Source organism: Pelobates fuscus, chromosome 10 (genome assembly GCF_036172605.1).
Source record: "Pelobates fuscus isolate aPelFus1 chromosome 10, aPelFus1.pri, whole genome shotgun sequence".
NCBI lineage: Eukaryota > Metazoa > Chordata > Amphibia > Anura > Pelobatidae > Pelobates > Pelobates fuscus.
The window spans coordinates 99,461,445-99,488,247 of record NC_086326.1 but is presented as its reverse complement, the minus strand read 5'-3'; the positions used below and the strand labels follow the sequence as shown (position 1 = coordinate 99,488,247).

The window sequence follows — 26,803 nt, the reverse complement described above, 5'->3', positions numbered from 1 at the left end:
TGGCTAATGTCAATTCTACAGAGGGCTGTAGTGGTTATGGTGATCGGAGTGGCCCTTTTGCTTGGTAAAATAAAGATCCAGAATTTCCAAAGGAAATTGATTATTAATCTCCTAGCGCTCACCTCTCCTCTCTATAATTTTAAGAAGTGACGTTTTATTATTGGCGTTTTTTACACCTATTTATTTATACTTAAAAAAAACAAAACTATTTTCCAGAACTGGTATGCTTTGTAATAAATTCATAGTTATGCCACTCTTCAGTACATGGGTTCGGTATCCTGGTGTAGGAAAATCACTCCAGCTCCCATTTGTATATCCATTATCTGCCCTAAATATTTCTTCCTAGAAGGTCTAAATATACATTTTGGGTTGGGAAATTACTTGGGAAAGATTGCTAATAATACACATTTAAACATTAATACTAACATCCAAGCCCCCAGGATCTGCAGTGACACAGTCAAAGAGTTGCCTGAAATCTCAACGTATTCCTCACTTCCTCAAATGATTTAGGCAAAAGCATGAATCAGAGGGAGGGGGAAATGAGTAAATCAAAGGCTGTCCAATCACAGGCCCTCTTACATTAGAATATGTAGTTATGCAAATGAGGCCGTATATAGTCAGTGGTTTTGCTGTGTGGGAATTGGAACAATCAGAATTAAGCTGGCAGCATGCATTCTGTCCTCCCTCTGCTGGCTCTATGGGCTGTGCTGGGTAAGTTCTCACTGCTGATACAGTAACACAGGATGGGGCTGTGCGGGGACACTGGGGGGAACATATTGAGCAGGGCTGGGAAGACCTGATCTCATGGGAGATTGGAGAGATGAGTTTATTCATTTCCTGCTTTATGATTTTACATGTGCTTAGTCAAATGATCAGGGGGTGCAAAATAATTGTTTGAATGGTTTATCGTTGTGTTATTTGTATTGATTCCAGCAGAGTTTTTAATGTATACATTTCTACCAGTTCCATTTAAGTTTGTAGTGTGTGTATATGTATGTATGTCTCTCACAAACACACGTGTTAATGTAAGTAACGTAGAAATCGATAACTGCATTTTCTGTGAAAGTTCCAGGCTAGTTGTCTGTATGGGATGTCGCCAGCAATGTTGCTGTGTCTTACATTAGATCGTATCAGTAGGAGCTTATTGTTGGGAATTTGCTTATCTGGAGCAAATGTTGTTTTTTAAAGTGATTAAAACAGTTTGCATTGTTTGCTGGCTTTACATTTGATCTAAAGACGTATCGTGCTTTATAGCCCAAGAGAATGTAAAACTAGTCCTATGCAGTGATGATCACTGGCTAGCTTGCTGTTATAGCGTTTTCCGAGCCATCCCTATGTATGTCATGTACGGGATATCATGTATCTGTGAAGGGACGTTTCCTGTGTGAATTAGCAGCATATGATGGGAGTTAAGATGCATGCAAGAAAAAAACACCAAATAAAAAAAAAAAAAACTAATGACTAAAAGACATATAAATAAGAAAGTCTTAAAAAAAAAAAAGAGTACAGACAAATCTGCTCCCCCCAATCCCCACCACCTAAATCAGGCCAAACTGTGACTGTAAGTTGAAAGATTTCCCCATACCAGCTATTTTGGCCTCAATTTTACAATAACTTTTTCAATTCCCTGTTTAGTGAATGAACCCTTTTCTAACTCTCTCCCATTTGAGGTATTTCCCTCTCGTATTTCAGTGTCCTTCACATTTAATTGTAATAGTTATCTTTCTTCCATTGTTTTCCCGTTTAGTTTAATTTGTTGTTTTTTTTTACTCATTCTAATTTGTTTTTCCTTCTCTCTGACTTCTTCTCACTCTCTTTGTGTTACAGTAGTCTGACTAGTCTGACCACCAGCCATTAAGCTTAATTGACCCTTTTATTGCCAGATGACATTCTAAATAAAGTTTTTTAAATAAACACTTCACTGGCCCACTGATTAGAAAGTTTACTTTCACAGGGGGTCATTGAAGCTCAGATGATCAATTGGTGATATCTAGAGTGCACAGTAGATGACTGAAGTGTTAGTTTAGCTGCAAAAAATTAAAACAGACCTTTTTGACATGTTTTGATATGACTTTTTTGTTTGTTTTACATGTTTGTGCAAACAGACACTGGCTTGCTCAGTTTATTTATTTGAAAATGTTGTATGCAGTCCATAGACTATACTATATTGTGAATGTTTAAACACAGCTTAGTTTAGTTGTTCTCTCTTCACTGCAAAGTAAAGGGCAATGTGGGTTACATATACTTTGCTTAAAGGGAAGTGTTTTCATCGTTTTCGTATATCTCATCCCTTGTAAATATGTTAGTAAAATAATAATAATAATAATAAAATAATGTATTTGAGATTTTGGGGTTTTGGAAGCTACCCAAAATACATGATGTAATTTGACAGAATTGTAATTCTTACTTTGTTCCCTACAATACTTTTTGCAAAGAATGACCAAATAAATTATTATAGATTACATTGTATCGCTCATCTTGCAAGGCTTCACAATTCATAGGTTCTGGAAAGAAGCAAAATTAGCATTTCTTTGAAAATATAGAGGAGGTGTGATTTAAAAAGACTAGTAAATTCGTCCAATTAGTTTTTATTATATTATAATATTATTATTCATATTGAAGTGTTTTACTAAAATATGTTTTTTTATGTCAGATGTTATATCAGTATACATGCATTCATAAACAGAAATTGTAATATATATATATATATAATACAAAAAGTTGGATTGGAGAATTTTTCCAAATGTGTATTGGACACTTGAATTTCGCAACTCAGTTTTTAATTTGGTGCTTGGTGAACAAACCTGAGTGTCAGCAGAAAACAAACATTATGTATATCTAGGCATAGTGTTCACATATTGTAAGTACAGTTGCCTGACAGAGACCAGACATCTGTATTTCCTTATGTCGGGATACTATAAATATCATTATCTGTGCAGTCTGCTATACAGAATCAGAGAGGAATAGAATGACATAACTTAGTCGGATACTTCCTGTGACACTACATATTAAATTAAATAGTCTTTATTGTATTATATTTAATTTGGCATAATCTCATTGCAATTACAAAGCACCATTCAAAATAAAAGCAATCTGTGTATAAATGTCATTGGCAGTGAAGGGGCGGTGGAAAAATATTTGCAAAGTAATGAATTTGCCACTTGTGTATAATGGCTTTACTATGATTTAAATATTATTTTAGTTTGCTGATAAAGTTATCACAGCTGTACAACATTGCAAAATGGTTCACTTTAGAGTAGAGGGACAGTCTGGAATAGATTACTTTATAGAGAAAATGAATTAATATATTATTACATTATTTGTGTTAAACATGGAGAAATGTGAGCATGTATTTTTATTTTGTTACTCATGTTAAAATTAATCAGTCACTTTCGGAGGTCTTTGCAAATTTTGCAAAGACCTTGAATGTGACATTTTTGGTTAGTGTCTGGTGGCCTTGGGGTGCAGTCAAATGTAGGTTTACTTACCTATAAAAGTCCCTTGTCTTGACCGCAATCTTAAACCTGGGGACCCAGTGCAGCTCCAGGTGCGTCATCTGCATGCGCAAGAGTACATCATTGAGATCTATAGAGGATCCACAGGAGCCTCTATAGATCATGTCTTGCGTGAGTGAGATGGTGAATCTCATAGCCATCACTTGTGTAGGCTACTGGGATTGGACAAAATATGACAGTAGAGCTCTACCTGTTTTTCAACCTAAGATTTGTACAAAACTGTTGGATTGTGTAATACTCAGAATTAGTAATATATGTATATATATATATATATATATATATATATAAAATCTGTATTAAATACTAAGGTGTTTTAATACCACGGAAAGTCAATTTACTCTGGTTGATTTAACTTTGATGTAATGAACACAGTGAGGATTGGATATAGAATATATTCCTTAAATGTGTTAAATATATAGAATATATTCCTTATGTGTTAATTAACAGTAGGGAGAATTGTACAAAATGTACAATGCTTTGTGTTTACTTTTGTATAAATAATAATTATGACAAGAAACAAGACATGCATATCTCAAGGTATTCCCCACTGTATAATGCATGTATTACCAATACCTATATGTAGTATTTATAATATATGAAATATATCAATACATACTTGACTTTCAGAGAAAAACATTTTTATTCTATTTTTTTCATTGTATTTTGTTTATAGGTTATTAACTTACTGGGAAAAAAAACCAATAATTTTTTTGAATTTATAAAAAAGAAATGTGAAACATGTAAGGAGCAGTGGTTTTATGACATTTTCTGTTTCAGCAGGATATTCAGAAACGGTACATCTTCCCCACGTGCAGACCTATGAAAGGGTAATCCCCCAAAGGCTTCACCTGGAAAGATTAAAGAGGGACCTGGCACAGGTAGAAACACTATTCTTTCATGTATGCTACTTATGAATTAATTTATGGAACAAATATCAGTTCATCATGGGCTGCCAAAAGAGAACATTTGGTGTGGCAGAACAAAATTTTATTCCATTCTCTCATTGCTGAACAGTGAATGTTCGTCTTTGGAACGCTGACATTTCTCAACATTCTGATTTGGAACACTACCATGCAGATACACACAGATGGATAGATCAAACTCTATTTCATATTATCTCTGTCTTTGCCATATTAACTGTCGAATTGGGTGAAGAGAGGAACTAATGGCATCCAAGAGGTTAAAAGTGGGATAACTGGGAGCTTTTTCTCTCCATAAATAAATCCAATTAGAGATGGCTGACCTCTTGTAACAAAACTCATAAACCATTTCTCGGAGCCATAGTTCAACAGCTTGTCAAATACTGGTCCCTTTCCTTCCCATGATTCATTCATTTATATCAAGCTATTTTTCATGTCAGATAAAAGTGCTGGTTTATGGGACCCTGACTACAGACAGTAGAGAGAGAGGGATGGTGGGATTATCCACACACAGATATAATGTAAACAGTCTGGATACTACACCCTTATTCATTCCCACAAAACATATATTTTTTACATTATTGACTTAACTACTCAGTGGTTTAATGCAATCCTATTTGGCTTCTAAAGAATTAACTGTATCTATTAAGCATGCTAATGAAGGCATCAGCAAAAAGGCATATTGAACACACTGCCAATTATTATAAAAGCACACATTAAGAGACTAGACTAGACTACATCATACTATCAGTTATATTGATTTCAATTATTTTATTGATTTGAATATATTCTTACATGAAGCACTACAGAGTAGGCTTGTGCATTTGGTTTCAAACGAACTGCAATTTCTCTGAATTTTAGATCGCCATATGAGAGTGTCACAAAGCAAATGACACCTAAAATTGCTGAACAGTTTAATTTGATTGATGATTTGCAGTCCCACCCACGGTGTAAAATTAAAAAAAAGAGATGATTGATGGGAAAAAAAATATGACTGATGGTTAGGAGACAGCAACTTAATGTTTATTTTATTTACAGATGACCAATAGAGGGGAAAAAGGAGTTTCAGTAAAACAAATATCTATATATATATATATATATATATATATATTTATTTATTTACATATTTATTTTTTGCTGCTTTTCCTTTTTTTCCCCTTCTATTCGTTACGTCTTCTCTGTGAACCAAATGGCAGGGAAATGCGTCTATCAGTATACTGTGAAATATATACATGATATTTACATTCTAGATATACTTTGAGTACACTGATGTGCCCATTTTTCGCACTGTTTGGTTTGTCCAAACCGTTTTTTCTCTGAATGATTTTTGTTTTGGACAGATTGGTTTTGCCAAATCAATTTTTTATGCCATGCAGACGTTTTACTACAGAGTACGTATTGCTGCAAACACTTTATGCAGTTCTGGTTTTAACATTAATGTTTTTTTGTATATTATTTGTGTTTGCAGTAGTCTTTTTTTAAATTATAATTCCAACGCTAATGCACACTATGTTGGTGCTTTTTCAAACTGAGGAAAAAAATATTAGTAATGTTGGCTATTAAGTAGGGATGTATATTTGGTTTATACATATGTGTACATGAAAAATTCTACAGTGAATTTGTGCATACAGCCACGCCTTAGCCGTGGAATGGTATTCCAAACCAACTCTGGGATGTTCACACCAAGATTATTTAGTCTGCTGTGGCTTCTGTTCTCCTTCTCCTGTGGTCCATCCCCATTTCCTGAAGTACAGTCTCATGGCTGTGATTAAAACCAGCCCTTCTCAGCACATATCAGGGAAAAGCAGAGCCCCAGAAGCAATGAGATCACTGAGATCACAGGATATCCATCACAACCGATCTCATCTCCGGAAGGTTAACAGTTTCTTTGAAATAACCTGTATCATGGCAGTGCATGGAATCCTCCTCTATTTATATATCTCAATGAGATCAATCAGATATTAAACAGTCTGACACAGTATTAAAATAATGAGTTTTCCATTCCAGTACCCTTACAAAACAGGAGCCCAAATGGATTAAGTATTCATGTGTCTGTTTCAACATTCTATCATATAAGTCTAAATATTCCATAGCTGTTAAATATGAAAAACAAAACAGACCATGTACTGCATTATATTATTGCATATTCTACATACCAATAAAACTGATAATATGTCAGTGTCTCCTTAGACCGTAGTCTGCTCTGCAGATCTACGTATACAATGAGCCCAAATGTAATTGTGTAATCCCACCTAAAAGTCCTTTAATCTAATAGCGAATCAAAATAGATGTGTGACATGTAGATGTGATCATTCTTAAGAGCATGAATATATATGCTTGTAATTATATCGTAATACAAAAAAATACATTGATGTATCACAGGCCCAGCTGGACGTAGGCTGGGTGACTGGGTCCTTAATGATGTTGTGCATAACACCTCTGTGATTTTGAGGCAGATTATTGACAAATTTTAAATAAACACAGGTCACTTGCAGTCACCAGACTACAGAAACACAATATAGTTGTTGAACTTACACCTTGTTTTGTGTTGATCTTATTCGTTAATTTGTAGACCTGGCCAATGAATAAACTCACCATTTAAAAAAAAATAACAATGTTCTCTTTATGTCTTTATCCACAGAATCTCTACCCAGAACATGCACGCTACGCCCTGAGATTTGGAGGCAAGAATTACACCATAACGTTACAAAAGAACAGGTATTGACACATTATATTATGGTGCTGATGGTGGGCGTGTATGGCATTCTCTCTTCCTGGATAAAAAAACAAAACAAAAAACAATTGTGAGTGCTAGTAGACTAAACTCATACCATTTCATATAGATTTGTGAAATATAATAGACAGGCCTTGACGTGAACCTATTTATCACACAGAATTGATTATAGCATTTAACAAACCCTACTCTAAAAGTAAAACCTCAAAACTAGAAACCTGAGTTTTCTCAGTTAGTCATCGTTGCCAATATAACACCCAAAGCTTTCAGTTTGAAACCACAGAACACAGTTATTTTGTATACCTAGAGTATGTCAAGATTTAGAATGCCTCTCTTAAGATATGAAGCAGGAGTCTGCTTCTGCCTCCTGTCATTTGAAATGCTGGCTCGGAATAAGTAAAGATGGTCACTCCTTCCTAATGAGGTTACTAATGACTATCTTCAGGGATTTACAATGTGGATGATTAAATACTAATTATAGGCATCCAGTTTTAAGCTTTTTTTGGCATTGAATGCAGGTCATTCTGCAGAGATGCACTATGTGTTTAGAAATGCAATGTGTGTTAGATGCACTATATGTTCTGCGTTTGTGTGTTTTGAGGATGCATACGTTGTCGGCCCTGCGTACTATATGTTAAATCGCTCTTTACTTTGCCACTACATACAGTGAATACAGTTTTCTTTTCTGTAATGAGCCCATTTTCACATACACATAATATCAGGATCCCTTTTATTTGCAAGAAGATTTTATTAATACTTACACAAGGAATTGATGAGGAAACACTGTTCTTTAGAATATGATCAGAAAATGTAGAATATGATCAGAAAATTAATTTTGCAAAAACAAATTAAATTATTAACAATCTACACTTTTGTTCCTCTTCCCCCCCAGAGAACTACTGAGCAAAGACTATACTTTAACATATTATTCGGAAAATGGAACAGAGGTGACCGAAGCCCAAAATGGGCAGGTAAGTTCCTTTTTTTTGTTGTTGTACCAACAGTGTGTTCCTTTATTGTACACATCTCTAAGGCAACAAAACAAGGCAAAAGAACAGTGTTTCATCATAGAAACAAATGGTCTGGCTGCACTATGCAATACTCGTTGCAAGAAATGTTGCAATTGATGTAGTCAGTGCTTTATGAGATATCTAAAAGCTGGAGCCGTGCATACACATACAAAGTGGTGCACTGTAAATCCACTTATATAAAGTCCATCAAAATCTATATAGGCAGCCCAATGTATCTTATTTAAGCAGATATAATATAAAGGCAATAATAAAATTATAAATGGGGTTTAGGCCGGGGAATCAAACCTTATCAGCTCCTGTTCTGCCTCTAATTTATCAACTCACCCCACCCCCACCCAGTTCTGCCTGTAACTGATATATTTTTTATGCATTTAATATGCTTACGTTACACTGTGTGCGAAGCAGGGAAGTTCTGAAAGAACACCAATTTCTATAAGGTGTTATGCTTCCAATGTCGGAAAATGTCTTTGGTTAAAGAGTCTAATTTTATTAGCTATTTATATACCGTACCTTACCATATACGTAGCATAGAGCATAACTCGTTAAATGTTTAAAAAAAAAAAATGTAAGAAGTAACAGTCACGCAGCGAAACTATATAAGGTATCTTGTTACATGGTTTCTATACTCTTGTTTCCAGTTGAGTCATGTTGGATTTCCTGATTACCTGATTAAGCTCTGAGATAATTTATTTGTGGGTGTGACACAAAAACCACTAAATGCTAGTGTCCTTAATCATGGGTTAGTGATATATTTATACAGATTTGAATAAAATAATCTACTGCTTTGGTACATGGTGAAAATTTGTAGTAGTTTGGATAAAATGTATTTGCAGACTGCTCCGTACAACCTTGTGAGCCTTAACTTCTTTGTTATCCAGTACTTTTTGTTCAGAGGACATATACCACTGTTCTAGGTATTTGCAAGGAACATAAAAGCATTTATTGGGAATGTAGATTGTTAGCAGAATCCAAAGAGAATGTTTACTGATCTCCTGTACAGAATGGGAGGGGAAGGAATGGCAGGCTTCTAAAAAAATAAAAATACAAAAAAAAATATAGAAATAAAAGTAAAACCTTAATTTCAACTTCACACAAGTTTAGAATTGAATCCAGTGGATATGCAAATTTTCTTGGATTAAATTCTAAACTTGAGTGAAGTTGAAATTAAGGTTTTACGTATTTTTTTCTAATTTCTTTTTTATTACTTTGCCTTAGGTTGAGAATAAAGGGGTTAATTTTGTAACATCCTCTCAATTTATAACATTTTAATCTAAAATCGCAAAAAATGACCTACTTAGAATTGAGAGAAATCTCAATGTGTTCTTCCTGGTAAAGCACTTTCTAATTAAATAAGAGAAGCAAGATTAATGGGCATTAATAAGTTTATAATGTGCTATTTCACCAACTCTGCATCACGCCTTCTACTTATTTATATCAAATATCACCCCCCCCCCTTTATACCTGTGTAAAATGTGCTTAAATGGAATAGCATGCAGCAGAATGATTTAAATGATTTAAATTTAGCTTCTAAGTAATGTGTGATCAAAAGCAAATAATACTTCATAGAAAGGTAAAAAAAAGTTTCATCCATTTTCTGAGAACTGTTCAGTAATGAAGCGTATACTTTCCTGTAAACATTGATACTATTTCTATGGTTTCCAAGCAACACGTGTCAGGCTTTTTCACACTTAGATCCTGCCATATTGAGATGAGCCTCCAGTTTCATGATTTTACAAAAACAAAAGCCATGTCTAAGAGACTTTAAACCGTGTACTTTAATCGTAATATTCCCATCAGTTCTTTCATTTTCAGTTTGACATTAAAGCCAGAAATCTTTAGATGGCTAGCCAAGCCCCACAATTCCTTTCCAGAAACTATGAGTTTCAACTTTCATTCAAATAAGAAGACCGCCATTTTTCAAAGCTTTATATTCAGCGTAGCACCTTTAATTTACTTTTTTATAATCAAGTACCTACAGAAAAAAACTTTTTATCAAGTAAAATATATATTTTTTAAATTAACTGGTTTAGACGGATCCTCAGACACCAGAATGAAAAATTGTGAGACACCACTAAGTATTTTTTTTAATGTCAAGCATGATGGGGGAGGGGGGGAGTTGTGTGTACCAGGCAAACCCTTCTGCTGTTCTACTTCTTCAGTTTTCTTTGCAGTCTGTCTTCTAGAAGGCTGGGAAAAGACCTGCTTGCTTTTGTTCTCTTAACACATGGCTTAGAATAAGCATGTTTGTCTCCAAAGAACAGACTGTCCTCAAAAATGTGTTCTTCCATCTGTTCTGCAGATTTTTTTTTAGCAGAAATCTATTTATGACAAGGTGACTGAAAGTGTAGTCAATTGTGGTGGTATAGCACAATCTATAGATTACATTTTACTGCTCCACTGAAGAATATCTCACCATCTTTTGTGAATCATGTGTCCACTTAAATAACCTACACCTTGACACTTCCTGTTGACTTTTCCCCCTATAGATGTCACACTGGATGTAACTAGTCATAGTACCTGCAGTTTTCTAGGATTACCTTTGAATAATTTAGCATATTGGTCCATTTTCCCAGGAACACAACAGATTGCTAATTTTATTCCACCTACTTCAGTGAGCTTATATGTGTCCCTGACAATATGGTGGATCTGGTAACCCTATATATATGTCAATAGATTGCATGCCACCAATTATTACGCTTGTACCTGAGTGTTATTCTTTTATTGTCAGGATCATTGCTTCTATCACGGACATGTGGAAGGTGAAAGTGAGTCAGCAGCCAGTATCAATACCTGTAATGGCATAAGGTAAATCACGCTATAATATTGTATCTGTAATAAAGCATGAATAGGTACTCAGACGAGACAGCTTACTAATCAATGGATCGTTATGCCTATCCCAAGGTGTTTGCATGCCCCTTCTCTATGACAATACAATTTAAATTATTCACAAATATAGATTCCCTTTGGCTTCAATTTAATTAGTTTAAATCAGCATAAAAAATTATTCCAATTATTTATCTACAAAAAATCCCATAGACTTGAAAGGGGACTTCTGTGGATAAATCATTTAAAAGTTGTTGTTGTTTTTTTTTTTAACAGATTGGAATAATTTCTGATGATGATTCAAATATTGAGGCTTTTCCTTTGTCCTTTTCTATTGTGATATGTTAAAATGGTTATTCCAAGCACCATGACCACTTCACTGATTTTAAAGTTGCGCTTTGCTTTGTAACTCCTCTTCCAATGGCGTCATTAGCCAGACCAGAACAATTTTCTGTAAAGTATGTGCAACATTGGAGACTAACAGCCAATGGCAGCATGCCCCTTCCCCTTAGTCCAACCTCCCTCACCTCCTTGATGTCTGCCAAAGAGGATCAGGCTGAGAATAGAAACCCTACCCCTTAGTCCAACCTCCCTCGCCTCCATGATGTCTGCCAAAGAGGATCAGGCTGAGAATAGAAACCCTACCCCTTAGTCCAACCTCCCTCGCCTCCTTGATGTCTGCCAAAGAGGATCAGGCTGAGATTAGAAATTGGACTGGGCAGTGTAATGGAGGTGAGTTTTTTTTTTAGTGTTCACAACCTCAGAAACGGTTACTCTAACCAAAACCAGCGTCTTATGAAAACACTATTTGTTTGTTTTTTTGTTGAAATAATTCTTTAAATCCATTCCTGTGTTTGAATGGACCTGTCATTTTTTTTTTAGGAAACGCACTTGAAATACTAAATCCAAATGAAGATTTTGATGATCAAAAAATCATTTGTATCTCAACTCATCCCTTAATTGTTGTACACTGGTTATGTTTTGTTCTTGGCAGAGCAGAGTGTGTTTTAGCGGTTTACCCTATTCTCCTCTAAATCACGTTTGTTTGTTTTGTCATACTTACGAGGATGTGGTTAAAAAATCTATGGCATTCTTAGTAGAGAAACAACATACAATGAAGGAAACAAACAGAGCATTCAAACTAAGAGATAAACATTAATGTACAATATCAAACTTAGCTCTTTTACGGCGTATGACACCACAAATTATAACATTATCATGAATAATACCTATGCCCAGAAATGATTCTTAAATTGCCATCAGCAGATCAGATTCTGTCCCATTCATAATCTTGTGTATCCCATCATGTGATATAAAGAAGGACACTGGTTAGTTGAAAAGCTTTGTTGCCAGAGCAACAGAAGTTTTTTTTTTGTTTAGATTTTTTTTTTTCTTCCCATTTCCATTGCTTACGAGCATTTAGTTTATCTTTTGTAAGGAGCCAAAAAAAAGGAATCCTAGCTGGTTAAAGGCATTCAAAAATTACAGAACTTACGGAGCGGAAATGAGTTCCTTTTTCTAACTGTTATTGCTTACACTACAAATCTCATAACGACATACAGGAAATGAAGCGAGCGGAGGTAATTTCTCATATTGTCTATTTCCTGGCCTGAGGGATGAATTCTCCTTATGGGTCTCTTCCCGCTGTGAGAGAGGAACATGTGTATAATACAGAGAGATAGACGTGACGAAATAGAGATAGGCGTAATTATATCTAAATATACTTAAACATTTCTCTTCACTTCAAATTGGAGAAGGAAATGTGTACAGTGTCCGTACTGCGCAACCATCTAGTGATTTACACAATAAATAGTGACATCATTTATATATTCAAATTACAGGATTTTATTTATTCATGTGAAAGTGATATTAACAAAATGGGACCTATAAAAAAAAAAGTAGGACATTTTCTAAAACTCATCATAAACAGGAAATAATGTTATAAGTTTTATAATTTTTATGGTCCATCCATCACCATTGACTCTATTTAGAAATTTACTAATAACGGTTTAATTTAAAGTTTCCACATCACACCTGAGAATGCCAGGAGCTAGCTATTGAATAAACTAAAAATCAAGACGTTTGTAACCCATTTGGCAGCATTTGTTTTGGCATTGGATGATTGTCCTAAAATAACAAAAGCTACCAGTTGGCTAATCCTGGCACTAGCAGTTTATTATTCTGTAATTAAATAGTTTTTACAAGACATATAAAGGCATATATGCAAAGTGATTAGGGCGTATCTTGGTATATTATTTATGGTGGTACTAGTGTTTTATTAATTCAAAGCAATATACATTGGCTCTCCATCAGATGACTGAGTGTCTAAAGCAGTTGTTTAATCGTTTTTTTTTTATGATGTTGCCACATGTAGCTAAACAGGTATACACTTAGCTGACAATTACTATAAGATTTCTATGGCCAAACAGTAATCAATAATTGTTTTTCATTTTAGTGGGTTCGTGCATGTTGAAGGACAGATGTATCTGATTGAGCCATTGACAGGGGCTGGTGAACAGGGGGCACACGCTGTTTATAAACATGAGCACCTCAGATTGAAGAGAGGGGTCTGCCAAGGGAGCAATGCAACAACTATTTACGATTATGGACCCAAAGTAGCAGCGATGCTTAAACCTCAGCCATGGGTGAGTACGACATCCTATACATAACTTTACTACACTTTACAGAACATTATGAAGTTAGGATCTCATCGTGGCTAGATCCGGGAACATGCAGAAAGTGTCTTGTATTTCACACATCCCACGATACCTCAGTAATAAGGGCTTCAGCCATTAAATAACAAATTCGTGAAAATTAAAAGCCAAGGTGCAATGCAAACCTTTTGTGAAAATAGCCGAGTTAGGAAAAATTTGAAAACTTTGTTTTAACCAACGTTGCGGGTTTCAAACACCTGAATAAACATCCAAGTGTGCACATTGTACTAAGATAGCAAATAAAGACAGATGACCGAGAATCTGGTATCTCTAATAGTTATAACAAATGTGTCTTTCAGAGAGCTGCTACCCTGCAGTCCGGAACTAAATACGTGGAGCTTTACCTTGTTGTGGACAATGCTGAGGTGAGTGAGTGACAAAAGTAGCCTTAAGTCCCAGACTGCAATCTTCAGATTGTAATATTACTTTATTTTTATATCCATACAGTATGTTAAATACAAAGACATGGCTACCGTGCATCATCGCATGAAAGAAATTGTTAATCACGTGGACAAGGTAAATCTATTTCCGCTAAAATGCCCCTAATTTACTCTCCAATAGTGTTCCCTTAAATTTCTAAAATCTGCCCCACCTTTAAAATCTATCAAATAATACATTCTTCTCTACTATAAATGTTGTCCTTTTAAAATGAAGCTGGAGGTGTTCTTGCCAAGGGCAGGCCACTGTAGTAAATTTAACATAATTATATGAGAGGGAAGTTCTGGCAGAACATGCGGTTTCACGTATGGTAAATATGTTTTTTATTTTAGTTGTACCGTACCTTAAAATTCCGTGTGGCTTTAATTGGCATGGAAGTGTGGACGAATAAAGACAAGATCACCGTGAGCACCAATGCTGGTAAAACTCTTGATAATTTCCTGATGTGGCGCAAGACTGATCTTCTTCGCAAGCGGCGGCATGATAACGCACAGTTAATCACGTAAGAATCTTGGGTAGTGATGGGCAGATAAAATATATATTTTTTTTTTGGCCTGTCGTGGCTACGTAATAGTTAAAAGTGATGTATAAACCGGTGCTTAGTCAGACTGTACTAGAAGAGTCAGTGATATGTCAGAGTCTGTAACATTTCCAGTAGAAAAACTCTAAACTGAAAAGGCCAGGTTTGCATCAGGAAATTCAATTCCTGGCATATGACACAGGCTTGTTTGCAGAAACAGGAGAGGACTACACATGTGTGACAAGGGCCTAATAATAACGATCTATGCCAAGTTTTAACTTTTTTCTTTCTTTCATTCTTATGTTCCAGTGGGATTGAATTTGAAGGTACTACAGTGGGGTTGGCCACCAAGTTGGCTATGTGCACTGGGGATTCTGGTGCGGTCAATCAAGTGAGTACAAATGTTTCTGATGTTTGGCTCTACAATTGTACAATGCGGTTTTCACAAGACTGGAGATGAATTAATGCATGCTTTATTCCTACTGCAGGATCACAGTTTAAATCCCATTGGTGCTGCCTCAACATTGGCTCATGAAATGGGGCATAACCTTGGCATGTCCCATGATGAAGATGTGCCAGGTTGTCATTGCACAGAAACTAGAGAAAATGGTGGCTGTGTTATGTCGAAAAGTGTGGGGTGAGAAATAATCATGTTTGCTTTTGTGGTTAATATATCTGTTTATTAGTGTGGGATTTTTGTTGTTGTGTTTTTGTTATATTACCCCTCCCCAATACATTTTGGCAACTGCACACACATGTCTATCAATAGATTTTAATGTTTTTGTTTATGGGTTGCATGCACAAGGGCACATTGAATAGCTCAATCTCCAGTGCAGCCAAAGCTCTTCCAACAACCATGTTTTTTTGGTGTGTTTTGTTTTGTTTATTTAATACATTACATCTACATATATTGATAAATAATTGCTGAGTAGCCTCCTAGTTTCATCATTGTCATCATTAGACCTATGAGGGACCTTGTTAATATTTTAGAATACATAATCACGTGTCCTTATTCCAATTGCAGGATCGTCTACCCCAAGATGTTCAGCAGCTGCAGTTTAACAGACTTACAAACCTTTTTAAATGAAATGAGTCCTACTTGTCTACTCAACACCCCTGATACTAACCAGCTCTTTGGAGGGCCAGTATGTGGAAACCAGTTTGTCGAGAGTGGAGAAGAATGTGACTGTGGAAGTCTGGAGGTAACCATATATTTATATAACCATACACTCCATGTGTCCTGTTATCTAGTGGTTTTGGTCATTCTTTTTTTTTTTTTTTATTTCAATTATCTTTGAATATACATGTGTGCCTATTCAAATACACTCGCACTCATTTAAATTTCCATGGGATAATGCACAGCTGTAGAAATCATCATCTCGTAATCTTAGCTAACTCTTTGCAATTCTTTGTGTTTAAGGATTGCCTCGATCCCTGCTGCAATGCAACCACATGCCGGCTGAAGGAAGGAGCACAGTGTGCTCAGGGAGAATGCTGTCAGCAGTGCAAGGTATGGTCTTAGTACATTGACTATGTAGTAATATTGTTAGGTGGCTGATAACATACCATAACATGTATACATTTTACATAAATATTTATATAGCTGTAATAGGAAATTAGCTGTGTAGATCATTCATTCACAGTGTTTTGTTACAGATAGGGACAGAAAGGGACGGAAGCCCTATTAAACAGTTTATGGATATTTAGTTCTTCAAAGTGATATATGAAGTAGCATGTTACACAACATTGAAAGGGATTTCCGAAGGGGGAGGATTTGTAGTATATCTCTTTTGGATTAATCACCCAACAGCCACCTGTACTATTGCCATTATTTTTATGCTAATATATACAAGTAGTAGAACCAGTGGATAGGTTCACTAAATCCCTGTTTTTATTAGATTCGGCCGGTCGGTGAGATGTGTCGCACTAAGAAGGGGGAATGTGATTTGCCGGAATATTGCAATGGGAATTCTGCTGAATGCCCCGAGGATGCCTTCCAGGAAAATGGAGTTACCTGCTTGAATGGATACTGCTACAACGGAGAGTGCCCATCCCTCATTCAGCAGTGTAGGGCCTTGTGGGGCTCAGGTACGGCTATTTTACATGTTCAGACTCGGAGCACTCTAATCTTAGATAAACAGAATAATGCAAATGGAATTGGAGGCATGACTAACCAGACTGTTACACGGAATTGAAAACTGATTTTTGTAAAAGATAGCAGTAACTCATTGGCTCAATCCATCTAGAGAATATGAGATTATGTTAGCTGAATATTGTAATAGCTTTGGATTGTGCTTGTTTATTTAAAATGACTTCTTTTAATTTGTCGTGTGCTACATAATCAGACTATTTGAAAATACGTTTCTCAAAATGACTTCTTAAGTATTCACTCCTACAGAAGTGCATCTTAAATTATGCATTTAAGGCTGCCAGCCATTCAGGATTTGAATACTACCGATATGTACAATTTGATACACCCATAAACTCTGGTTTACCCGTAAAGTTGTCTTTGAGGAATAGTCTATGAAGCTTTACTTGGTAGCATGTTTTTTCCGGTCCCTGTTCACAAGTAGAAGAAGCTCGACCCTTAGTTCTATCTTTCTAACTGGACCGACTAAGGAACATACCAGCAGTGTTTGTGTAGGAATTAGATTTAACACACTGGAGATGCTTGGGGACCATTGTTGAAAATCACTGTTCTATACAATTTAAGTTTGAGAGATCTGATTATATTTCCCCTTGTTTCCTACAGAGGCCCAGGTTGCTCCAGGCAGTTGCTTCAAGAATAACATCCAGGGCAACAAATATCTGCACTGCAAAAAGACAGCTAATGGATATCGAGAATGTAAAAGCAAGTATGTATTTCTGGAAAGTTTGGTTTTATCTATGGTTAATAGAGCTAAGCTAGCAATATTGACTCCGATCGCCGACTTTGATAAAGAAAACGTTAGTTCAATTAACTAATTATCTACAGTTAATCTGTATGACAGTGTATTAATTGTATAGAGAACCTATTTCTTTACAAATCTGTTTGGACAGACCAGATGGACTATGCTTTTTTTTCTAGCCAGACTGTGTTGGTCATTTAGTTGTTCATGGTGATTGGCCAGTTCTGTTTTAATTAGCATTAATGGTTTTGTTCTGTCATGCCTTTTTGTGAAATAGTTAACATTTACCCATATAATTTTCAACAGGGATGTTATGTGTGGGCGCTTACACTGTACCAGAGGCAAAGAATTCCCAACAACCAACAACAAATACGTACTGATAATGTCTGGTGGGATCGAATGCAAAGTGGCTGAATCAGCAGATAGGGAAAGCGGGTTAACATCTGACCCAGGAATGGTCCTTTCTGGCACCAAATGTGGCATGGGCATGGTGAGGATCCACTGTATATAACTGTCAACATAACCTATTCCGATATTAATATTTATTAGTTTGCATAAGTACATTAATGTCATCAGATGGAATATTTCAAGGATTACATTTTTTTTTTTTTAAAGAAAATACTTTGTAGTATGTGTTTAACTTTTTCTTACATCTCAAATCTTAAAATTGTTGATCAAGCTTTTAACTACCATGTGTATTTGTGTAGGTCTGCTTTGAAGGAGAGTGTCGAGATCTTTCGGTGTTTGGAGAAAAGAATTGTTCCGCAAAATGCAACGACCGTGGGGTGTGTAACTCAACCACAATAGCCTGAATATAATAAATTAATTTTATTTTAAAAGCAGCCCACTAAATCCCCTTACTATCCACGTTATGACTGAATTCCAACACAAATAATTCCACATGCCTAAATTTCTTACACACACACAGGAAATTAAATTGTGCAGCTCAGTTAAGAGAATATTTCAAAATCCACTATTTTTGTTTACATTTTGCAGTTAAATTTACAAAATCACTGTAGTAAATTCTATTTTTTGATATGGCCATCATTCATTATATAAACCCTTTAATGCCTTAATGTAAGGAATTTAAAGGTACAGTATAGTGCTAGGTAATGCTACAGGGATCTGCTCCCTGCTTAGGGTACCAGCACCGTCCCCCTTATTTACTTACCTTTTCTACCTTGCTGCGATGCTTGCCTCTTTGATGATTAATCTTTATGATCTCAGCCAATACAGTGTTTTCATGTAGAGAACATTGGGAGGCTAGTGCGCATGCACGGCAAAACTCTACACTGGCCAATCAAGTGGTGTTTATGAGACCATGTGACTGAATAGCCGAGTAATAAACAATTCTTTTCATTACAGGTTTGCAATCACAAGAGGCAATGCCATTGTGAACCAGGTTGGGCCCCACCATACTGCGACCACAAGTTCACTGAGATAACTGGAGGTAACAAAAAATATTTTTATAATGATCAGTTTATTTAATATGTCTATACACAATTATGTTAGTATTATAACTGGAAAAAGAATTATTAGTATGAAGTCATGAATGATGAATCATAACAGATGCGGCTGATGCATACCTCTGGAAAACATTCAGTGACACATACCATCATTCTTACACTGACTGGAGTAAAGCTGCATATTATTGAGAAGACTCTCTAATGGCAAGCAGACTTCTCACTTATAAGAAAACAACACTAAATATAACATAAAATTGTTTTCAGGAGAGATAGCTGTTGCTTTTATTGACAAATTGTTGTTGGTAAATGGGCCTACTTTAATTATTTAAAAGAACTAAATTGAATTTCCTACATCCGACATTGTTTTAATGATAACAGAACTGCATCGCTTGTGATCTTGTCATCCCAAAGGAAGTTTGAATTGTAGTAGGCCTAAAATAATTCCAGGCAATCCCGCCTTCCATCACTGCATAACCCCTTAAGGACCAAACTTCTGGAATAAAAGGGAATCATGACATGTCACACATGTCATGTGTCCTTAAGGGGTTAAAGAGAGAGTCATGCTTCTTTGTTTGTCTGCTCTGTAAATAAATAACCAGGTTACATAATGTGCAATTTAAACGTATAGTTACTGCTACTATAATTTTGTAGATAAATCACTCGCTGTACTTCAACTTTAGCATCATAGAGTAATGGGAATTTCTTCTTGTCCCTAAAAGAAACACTGTAGAGGCATCAACAAACTGCATCATCTTAAAGGGACACTATAGTCACCAAAACAAATTTAGCTTAATAAAGCAGTTTTGGTGTATAGATCATGCCTCTGATGTCTCACTGCTTAATTCACTGCCATTTAGGTGTTAAATCACTTTTGTTTATGTTTATGTATTCCTAGCCACACCTTCCCTGACTGTGACTAACACAGTTTGCATGAAAACAAAATGGTTTCAAATTCAATCAGATGTAACTTACTTTCAAAGTTTTTATTTCCTGCTCTATAAATTGACCTTTAACTAAATACAGGAAGGGTCTACAGGGTCTAGCAAGCTATTACCAGAGCAGGAGATTCTAAATTAAATTAAACTTGCAATAAAGGACACGTAAACATTAGATGACTCTTCATAGGAAGTGTTTAGGGAAGCTGTGTAAGTCACATGTAAGGAGGTGTGGCTAGGGCTACATAAACAAAGTGATTTAACTTCTGGCAGAGAATTGGGCAGTAAGAGGACAGGGGCATGATCTATGCACCAAATCTGCCTCATTAAGCTAAAGTTGTTTTGGTGATTATAGTGTCCCTTTAAGATCAGCTCAGAAAATAAAACCAGCTCTCCATGCTACAGAAAGCAGAAGTACAGAAAGAAAAAAAAAAATCACAGCATTGAATATCCTAAAATTTTTACCGCAACTTGTGAAAACAAAGTAATTTAACTTCATGTTATTGAATACTGCTAATGCTACTTGTATCCATTTCTGCAGATGAAGAAAAATGGGTTCTTGTTGCTGGGATTTTGGTGGCGGTTTTACTGTTTGCCGTCTTGATTGTAGGAGGGATTTTTTACTACAAATGGAGGCAAAGGAACTATCCTCAAAAAAGGTGACAATTTTTTGGTTTTTCACACACAACTGGCAAAAATAGTATGCATCATAAAAACCCCTACTGATTGAAATTTCAAACGACATATTTATAATGTAAAAAAACTGTTTGGATGAGAGAAAGCAATTACCCCCACATTATACAAAAAGTGATATTTTTCACAAAATAACTTTCCATTTACAAATGTGCGGAATTAAATAGATTTATTTTACTATTGAATTAGATTTCTGCCTAGAATAAAAGTCAATATAGTTAAGAGACAAATTGGTTCTTTTATGGAAATGTATGTTGAGCATAGATTTCCAATATTCCTTTCTTCTTGTATAATCTGACATCCCGTAACAAGGTTTTCTGTTGCAAACTGTAATTACCATTAGCATTCCCCAGCTCTGTGACTGATTATTGATTTGTTCTTATGTCAGTACATAGAAGTCATCTGAGGAATTTGTCCATCAGCTATATGATCCTCTCACAGTCTGAGTCATGTTTCACAGACTCTTGGCTGCTCAGATTTTTCTTTCTAGATCCTGTGCGGATACATTTTGAAAGCAGATATTCTCTGCTTACTTCAACGCCAAAGGATATTTGGTTGAATTCCAGTCTGGGAACAACTAAACTGTGTCTGCATCTCCTAATCTAGAAAGTATAGCAAATAAAAAAAAAAACATCTTTACAACTGACACAATGTTTTCATCAGAAACCAATACTGTGTTATTGGGTAAACGCATCAATACCTTACCTAATTTGGTATTGTTGATCGCACTGCCTGTTACGGTGTAAGTTTGCCTTTTTAAGAAGCAGTGTCGTTGGTCTTGTACTTTTTTTTTCTTCTTCTTTCTATTCTATTCTATTCTATTTTTGTTTTGAGTTGTGTTTTGGTACACAGTCAAGAGGCCCAAATGTGCAGCATCCAACAAAATAACTAATTGCATGTAATCATGAGTTCCTGAAAGTGATTTAAAAAAAAAAAGTAAAGCGATTTCAGCAGAATTTTGTATATGCATGTATTCATAAAATGTACTGCTGGAATAGCACAAAGCGGGGAAGCAAGGAACAGTGTCAAGCAAGCCTGACTTGTCCAGTTTTGTTACAATGCATTTAAAAAGTAAAAAAACTGTGCAGCATATATAGCTCTTTAAACAGATTGTTAACGTATACTTGGAAATATGATTTACAAAAAAATCCACTACATAATCCTTCATACAACACACGATTTGTACACATCCTGTCGAAAGCAGAAATTAGCTGATGTTAGCAACATTCTTGTTTAGCATAAACACAAATAAATACAAATATTGTAGTCAACATAATATGGGTCACCACACCATTGATTTAATAATATATTTGAGAAACATGTTGGCGTAGTAAACATTTTTCTACTTAACAGGTTAATTCTTTAAGGGGGTTAAAGAGAAACACACACAGTTCATAGTAAATGCATATATCACCATCAGTTAAACTTTTGCACCTCATGATCCTTTTTTCTTGCTGACCTCTAAAAATCATTTCCTACAGAGGTTTAGAGTCACTTCCTCTTAAGTGGACCATAGGTTTAGTGGTTTCTCTGCAGCTGTCCAGATGTGTCTCATCTTATTGATTTATCTTCAAGCTTCTGGTTTTCCGGGTAAAGAGGAACTTGTGACACAGATTCAACAGAAATTAAAACGAAAAACTGACCACTTAATTCTTCATTTACAGATTTCGAAAATGCCATTTTATATCCTGGATTTAACCACAATCACAACCCATATACATTTTTGAAGCAAACCCCAAATAAAGATGCCATCACTCAAATGTATTTCCCTGCATGTTTTTCAGTAACTCTTTGACAAACGTAGTCTTATTTCTCAATAACCATACAATTTCTCCTATGTTTACTAGGTTGGTACACACAGATAAACCCAAGGTCTTTATTACTGACTTGTACCTACTGATGTTTTAAGCTAAAGCTTTGAAGATAATTAATGTTAAACAGCTTCACCTTGTATGTGTTCTGTTTTTTTATGTTTGTTAAATAATTGAACTAATTTTACTGTTCATTACAGAACGGTCACTGCAAGCTCCCGCTCTTCAGGGTTGTCCAATCCTCTCTTCCAAGACAGCAGAAGCAACAGCAGACCCATCAAGAAAAGCTTACCAAATCACATGATTGGGCGTCCCCAGCTGATTGCTAGCACTTCTAACCTTGAAGACTCTAGGTCTGCATTCATCACTATAATCCCAAATGAGGACATAGAAGAGGTACGAAATGCAAACCATATATGTAATCCATAAATATTTCCATCTATGTCAGTTTAGAACAACTGAGCTCAATCTCTTCCTAAAAACTCCATCTTGCATTCTGTAACATTCTACAATGTCCATCAGATATCCCAATTATCTTCTTAATTTCCTCATCCTAATATCATATTTTGCGCTATATTTTGTCATTAGAATTCTCGTAATAACAATGGTGCCAAAGTACTTACTTATTTCTATCCTTTCACAGATTCCCACATTTGTTCTGGATTCCCAGCTGAAGTCTCCGATTGAAATTCCAAAATCACCCCAGGTATTTTGCATTTTGTCCTTTTACCATAAAACTTACCATTAAAAATGATTGTTTATTTGGTTTGGGAAAGACAAATCGCCAGTCAGGGAGTAGGTTGTGCCCATATCATCCATTTATTGATTTTACTAGACAATTTGATGACTTTTGCCGATTATGCTTCTTTGTATAATTGCCTATATTCAGCAATATTATGGACGGAGGAAAGCTGCATAGTATGTAGTTAATTTTCTCAACACTAAGACGCTCGGATCTTTCTAATGTTGCATTACTGTTTTTCAGGTAACAAAACCTAGAATTGCTCCTCCTGGACCACCAGCCAAGCCTGTCAATGCACCAGCCAGACCTGTAATTCCACAGGTAAGTGACATTTTCATTATAATAACTTGAGTGTGAATATAGCAAGATCTCACCATACTAGCTAATTTGGTTTAAACATGTTTAAAGCTCTATTATCATTTCTACACTGCAAATTCGTGTGACACATTTTCTCTCTGTTTTATTCCCAGGCTCCAATCCCTCCAAACAAGCCTTTGCCTGCTCTGAAAACAAAACCAGTAAGTAATCTTTGTACTGTGCAAAAAAATACTGATTATTTTAAAATAGGGTGTGAGTTTTTAGTGAATTGTTCTCCCTTTAAAGACCATTTGTAGATAATAGTTACACAACATAAAATTGTAATTAAAAAAAAAAATACTCCCTTTTTGAAGATCCTGACCCCGCATATAGAAGCTTCCTCAATCAGGAGCTCTCTTATTCTGGTCTATGGGGGACTGATCTTATCTCTTAATTCTCTGTTCAGCAGGGGGTTTATAGGATAAGTAATTAATCCCCCAGTAGTCAGCATCCACAACGTAGATGGCATCCACAACGTAGCTGCTATCGGTTTATACATAGCCCTGTTCACAATTTGTTATAAGCCACTCATAGTGTTGGATACTCTGTGCACCACAACCGTTGGTGCTTATACTGACCCTTTTGAAAATAGTATTTGCGCCCCACTAATTTACACCAATAAGCCAAGCATGCTTGATTAGTTCTTGTGGTATACAGATTCTCGCTAGGCACCAATGTCATGGTAACTGCTACATAAATGTGATTAAGCAATATTGCAAAAGACATGGACATTGGATCACTAAAGTTTAGCTAAACAAATATATTAAATACATGTGCGTCTATTTTTTTTCATTGAACTTCCCAATGCTTACTGAGAGTCACAGTCAATATATTGTTTGACAATACTATAGGGATACGATTGTGTATGTATGGGTAATAAGTCAGTCATGTTGATTTACTCTACTGTCCTTTAAAATAGTTGTTACCACTTAATCTCATTAAAGTGGATTGAGTATTGAAGTCCCTCCATTCTATTTTCAAACAATTTAACACTGATGAAGGGTCCCTGGCTAACCACAGCCTGCCCCCTTCTCACTGTAGAGGTGTGTTTAAGACCAAGATTAAACTTTTACTTGGCCATACCAATTCATACCAGCAATGGGAGCCTGTGATAGGTTGAGAGTTGTCAGCTGACACTCAGCTAATTACTGACCTCCTGTTGTAGACAGAGGGATTGGAATGCAGAGGAAATTCATTTAACAATGAACGGAAGGATGTTGCCAAGGACGTCCAGGCACTATAACGGGATGAAGTGGTTACAGTACCTACAATGTCCCTTTAAAATATGTCAGAACAAGTACATGAAGTAGCCCTTGGGAAAACCATTTAATTAAACTAGTGTTTCCTTTTTTAAGGCATATACACTGCATAAAAATACATTTGATTGACATGTATATTTTCATTTCAGGAATTGAAACAGAAACCATCACCCCCTGTGAAACCATCACCACCTGTGAAACCATCCGCAGTAAGAATGCCGCCTATGCCCTCACAGGTAAGGATTTACTGGGATGTAAACATGCGGTCATGTGAAACTTGGGTAGCTTTATACTACATATTCGTTATTACTAATACTATTTAGTATATTAATCTGTGAATACTCTATATTGGTTTATTTAATTCTAACCTATTGTAACAGAGTAGACACGTAAAACTACATTTATTGCAGGAATACATGGTAGATGCTACGAATGCCACAATGACATAAACACATGTTTTTTTAATATAAACCAGATTGCCTTAGAAACTAATCTGACCGAATTTTTAATGTCAATCTCTCTTTTTTCTTTGTCCACAGAAAGTGGCCCTGAGGCCTCCTGTCCAGCGGAGATGACACTTTACTTGCACTACAGACCAACTCGGACTACCCAAAGATTTAGAGATTGTGCAGAATCTCACTGCAATGGTGCCTCCTGCTGTTGACTGCACACAAAGCTCATGTTGTGCCTTATAAGAATGAATATGAAGATTACGGATGGTTTCACAACAAAAATGTTGTGGTTTCCGAAGACTCCGTGTTATGGAGGGAGAAAGAGTACTCTTTAGGAAGATTCCACTATGAGCCGTAGTGGTTATGGTTAGAGAGCCCCTTTCTCAGTAAACCATGCAATGGAAGCGCATTACAGATTCTTTCTGTAGATTTAATACTGAACTGGAAACCATAAAGTGAAATGTTGAAGTGCTGGCTATGCTCAGCATCTGAAATATTGCACCAGGATTATCCTCATCATGAGGATCAAACAAACTATTTATACTGAAAGACTTACTGAGAGGAGAAATGGATAGAAGAATTCAGGCCTTCTAAATGGCCAGAGCTTGTTTCAAGAGGGTTTAAGTAAGCCAAATGCTTTATGGGACCTTTTATTCGGCAGCACTGCAATATTTGCACTATTTTGTCTCTAAAGAAGACCTGGTGCAGAACAAATCTGTTTCCAATGAAACACCTGCTGTTTATATAGGTCAATCTAAATACACCCTTTAATTTGCACTGGCTTATGTATACTTTTCTTTTGTCTTTAGCAAAAAAGGAGTTCTTTTATATTTTCAACAATGCTGATTCCCCTCGCCACACATATTTAACATGTAGGAAATACAATCCGACAGAAGAATGCATAAATAGCGTGTCATTCTTGTTACAAAAAAAAAGACTGTTTTTTTACTTCTACATTCCAAGAACCACATTCAGTATTTATCTTATCAGGATAGCTGCCCTGATGCGGAACATACTGCACTTAAGAGGGTATCCTATCACTGATAATCTACAGTAATTTACAGGTTGCGCCATCGCTTACACAGATTGGTGTGTTTTTACTGGAGATAGATCACCTGTTTACATATTTTAGGTACAAGTGTATGCATGTTTTTTTCATAGATGCAATTCTCTGCACTGAATTATAGGTACACATCCTGTGTAATTCTGGATTTTGTTGTTGATGTACATATAGATCGCCTTACGTGGCCTGAATTTTACTGATCAACTATTTTTTCCTTAGCACATTCTCAACTTGCACAGTAATTTCTCTAAATGTATTGCAGGTCCTCTTTTCTTCAACATCTCGTAAATTATTGCTGCATTTTCAGATGGCTAAAAAGTTATTGGTTTTAAAATAAACAGTACAACAAGACTTGTTATTCATCTCAAACCAAGCTTTGAGTCGCATTCCATGCCTGTCGGGGAGATTTAATTAAACACACATAAGCACAGTGATAAAAAAA

The 26,803-nt window shown here is 35.8% G+C and overlaps 1 protein-coding gene across 2 annotated transcripts; it reads left to right on the top strand.

Annotated features, from left to right (window-relative positions):
• Positions 1–634: 634 nt before the first annotated feature.
• Positions 635–26,803, top strand: ADAM8 (ADAM metallopeptidase domain 8). Of its 2 annotated transcripts, none has more exons than XM_063434356.1 (25): positions 635–711; positions 4,293–4,393; positions 7,077–7,153; positions 8,062–8,140; positions 10,929–11,005; positions 13,479–13,668; positions 14,037–14,102; positions 14,185–14,253; positions 14,508–14,677; positions 15,005–15,086; positions 15,184–15,332; positions 15,720–15,897; positions 16,116–16,205; positions 16,594–16,783; positions 17,448–17,550; positions 17,890–18,073; positions 18,291–18,368; positions 18,949–19,033; positions 20,526–20,643; positions 22,689–22,884; positions 23,132–23,194; positions 23,474–23,551; positions 23,701–23,748; positions 24,996–25,082; positions 25,386–26,803. In XM_063434356.1, the coding sequence occupies exons 1-25, from the start codon at positions 669–671 to the stop codon at positions 25,419–25,421; spliced, it is 2,637 nt and encodes an 878-aa protein (XP_063290426.1). In that variant the 5' UTR covers positions 635–668; the 3' UTR covers positions 25,422–26,803. The 2 variants fall into 2 exon arrangements, with proteins under 2 accessions (XP_063290426.1, XP_063290427.1); XM_063434357.1 differs by having other exon boundaries at positions 664–711; positions 4,296–4,393.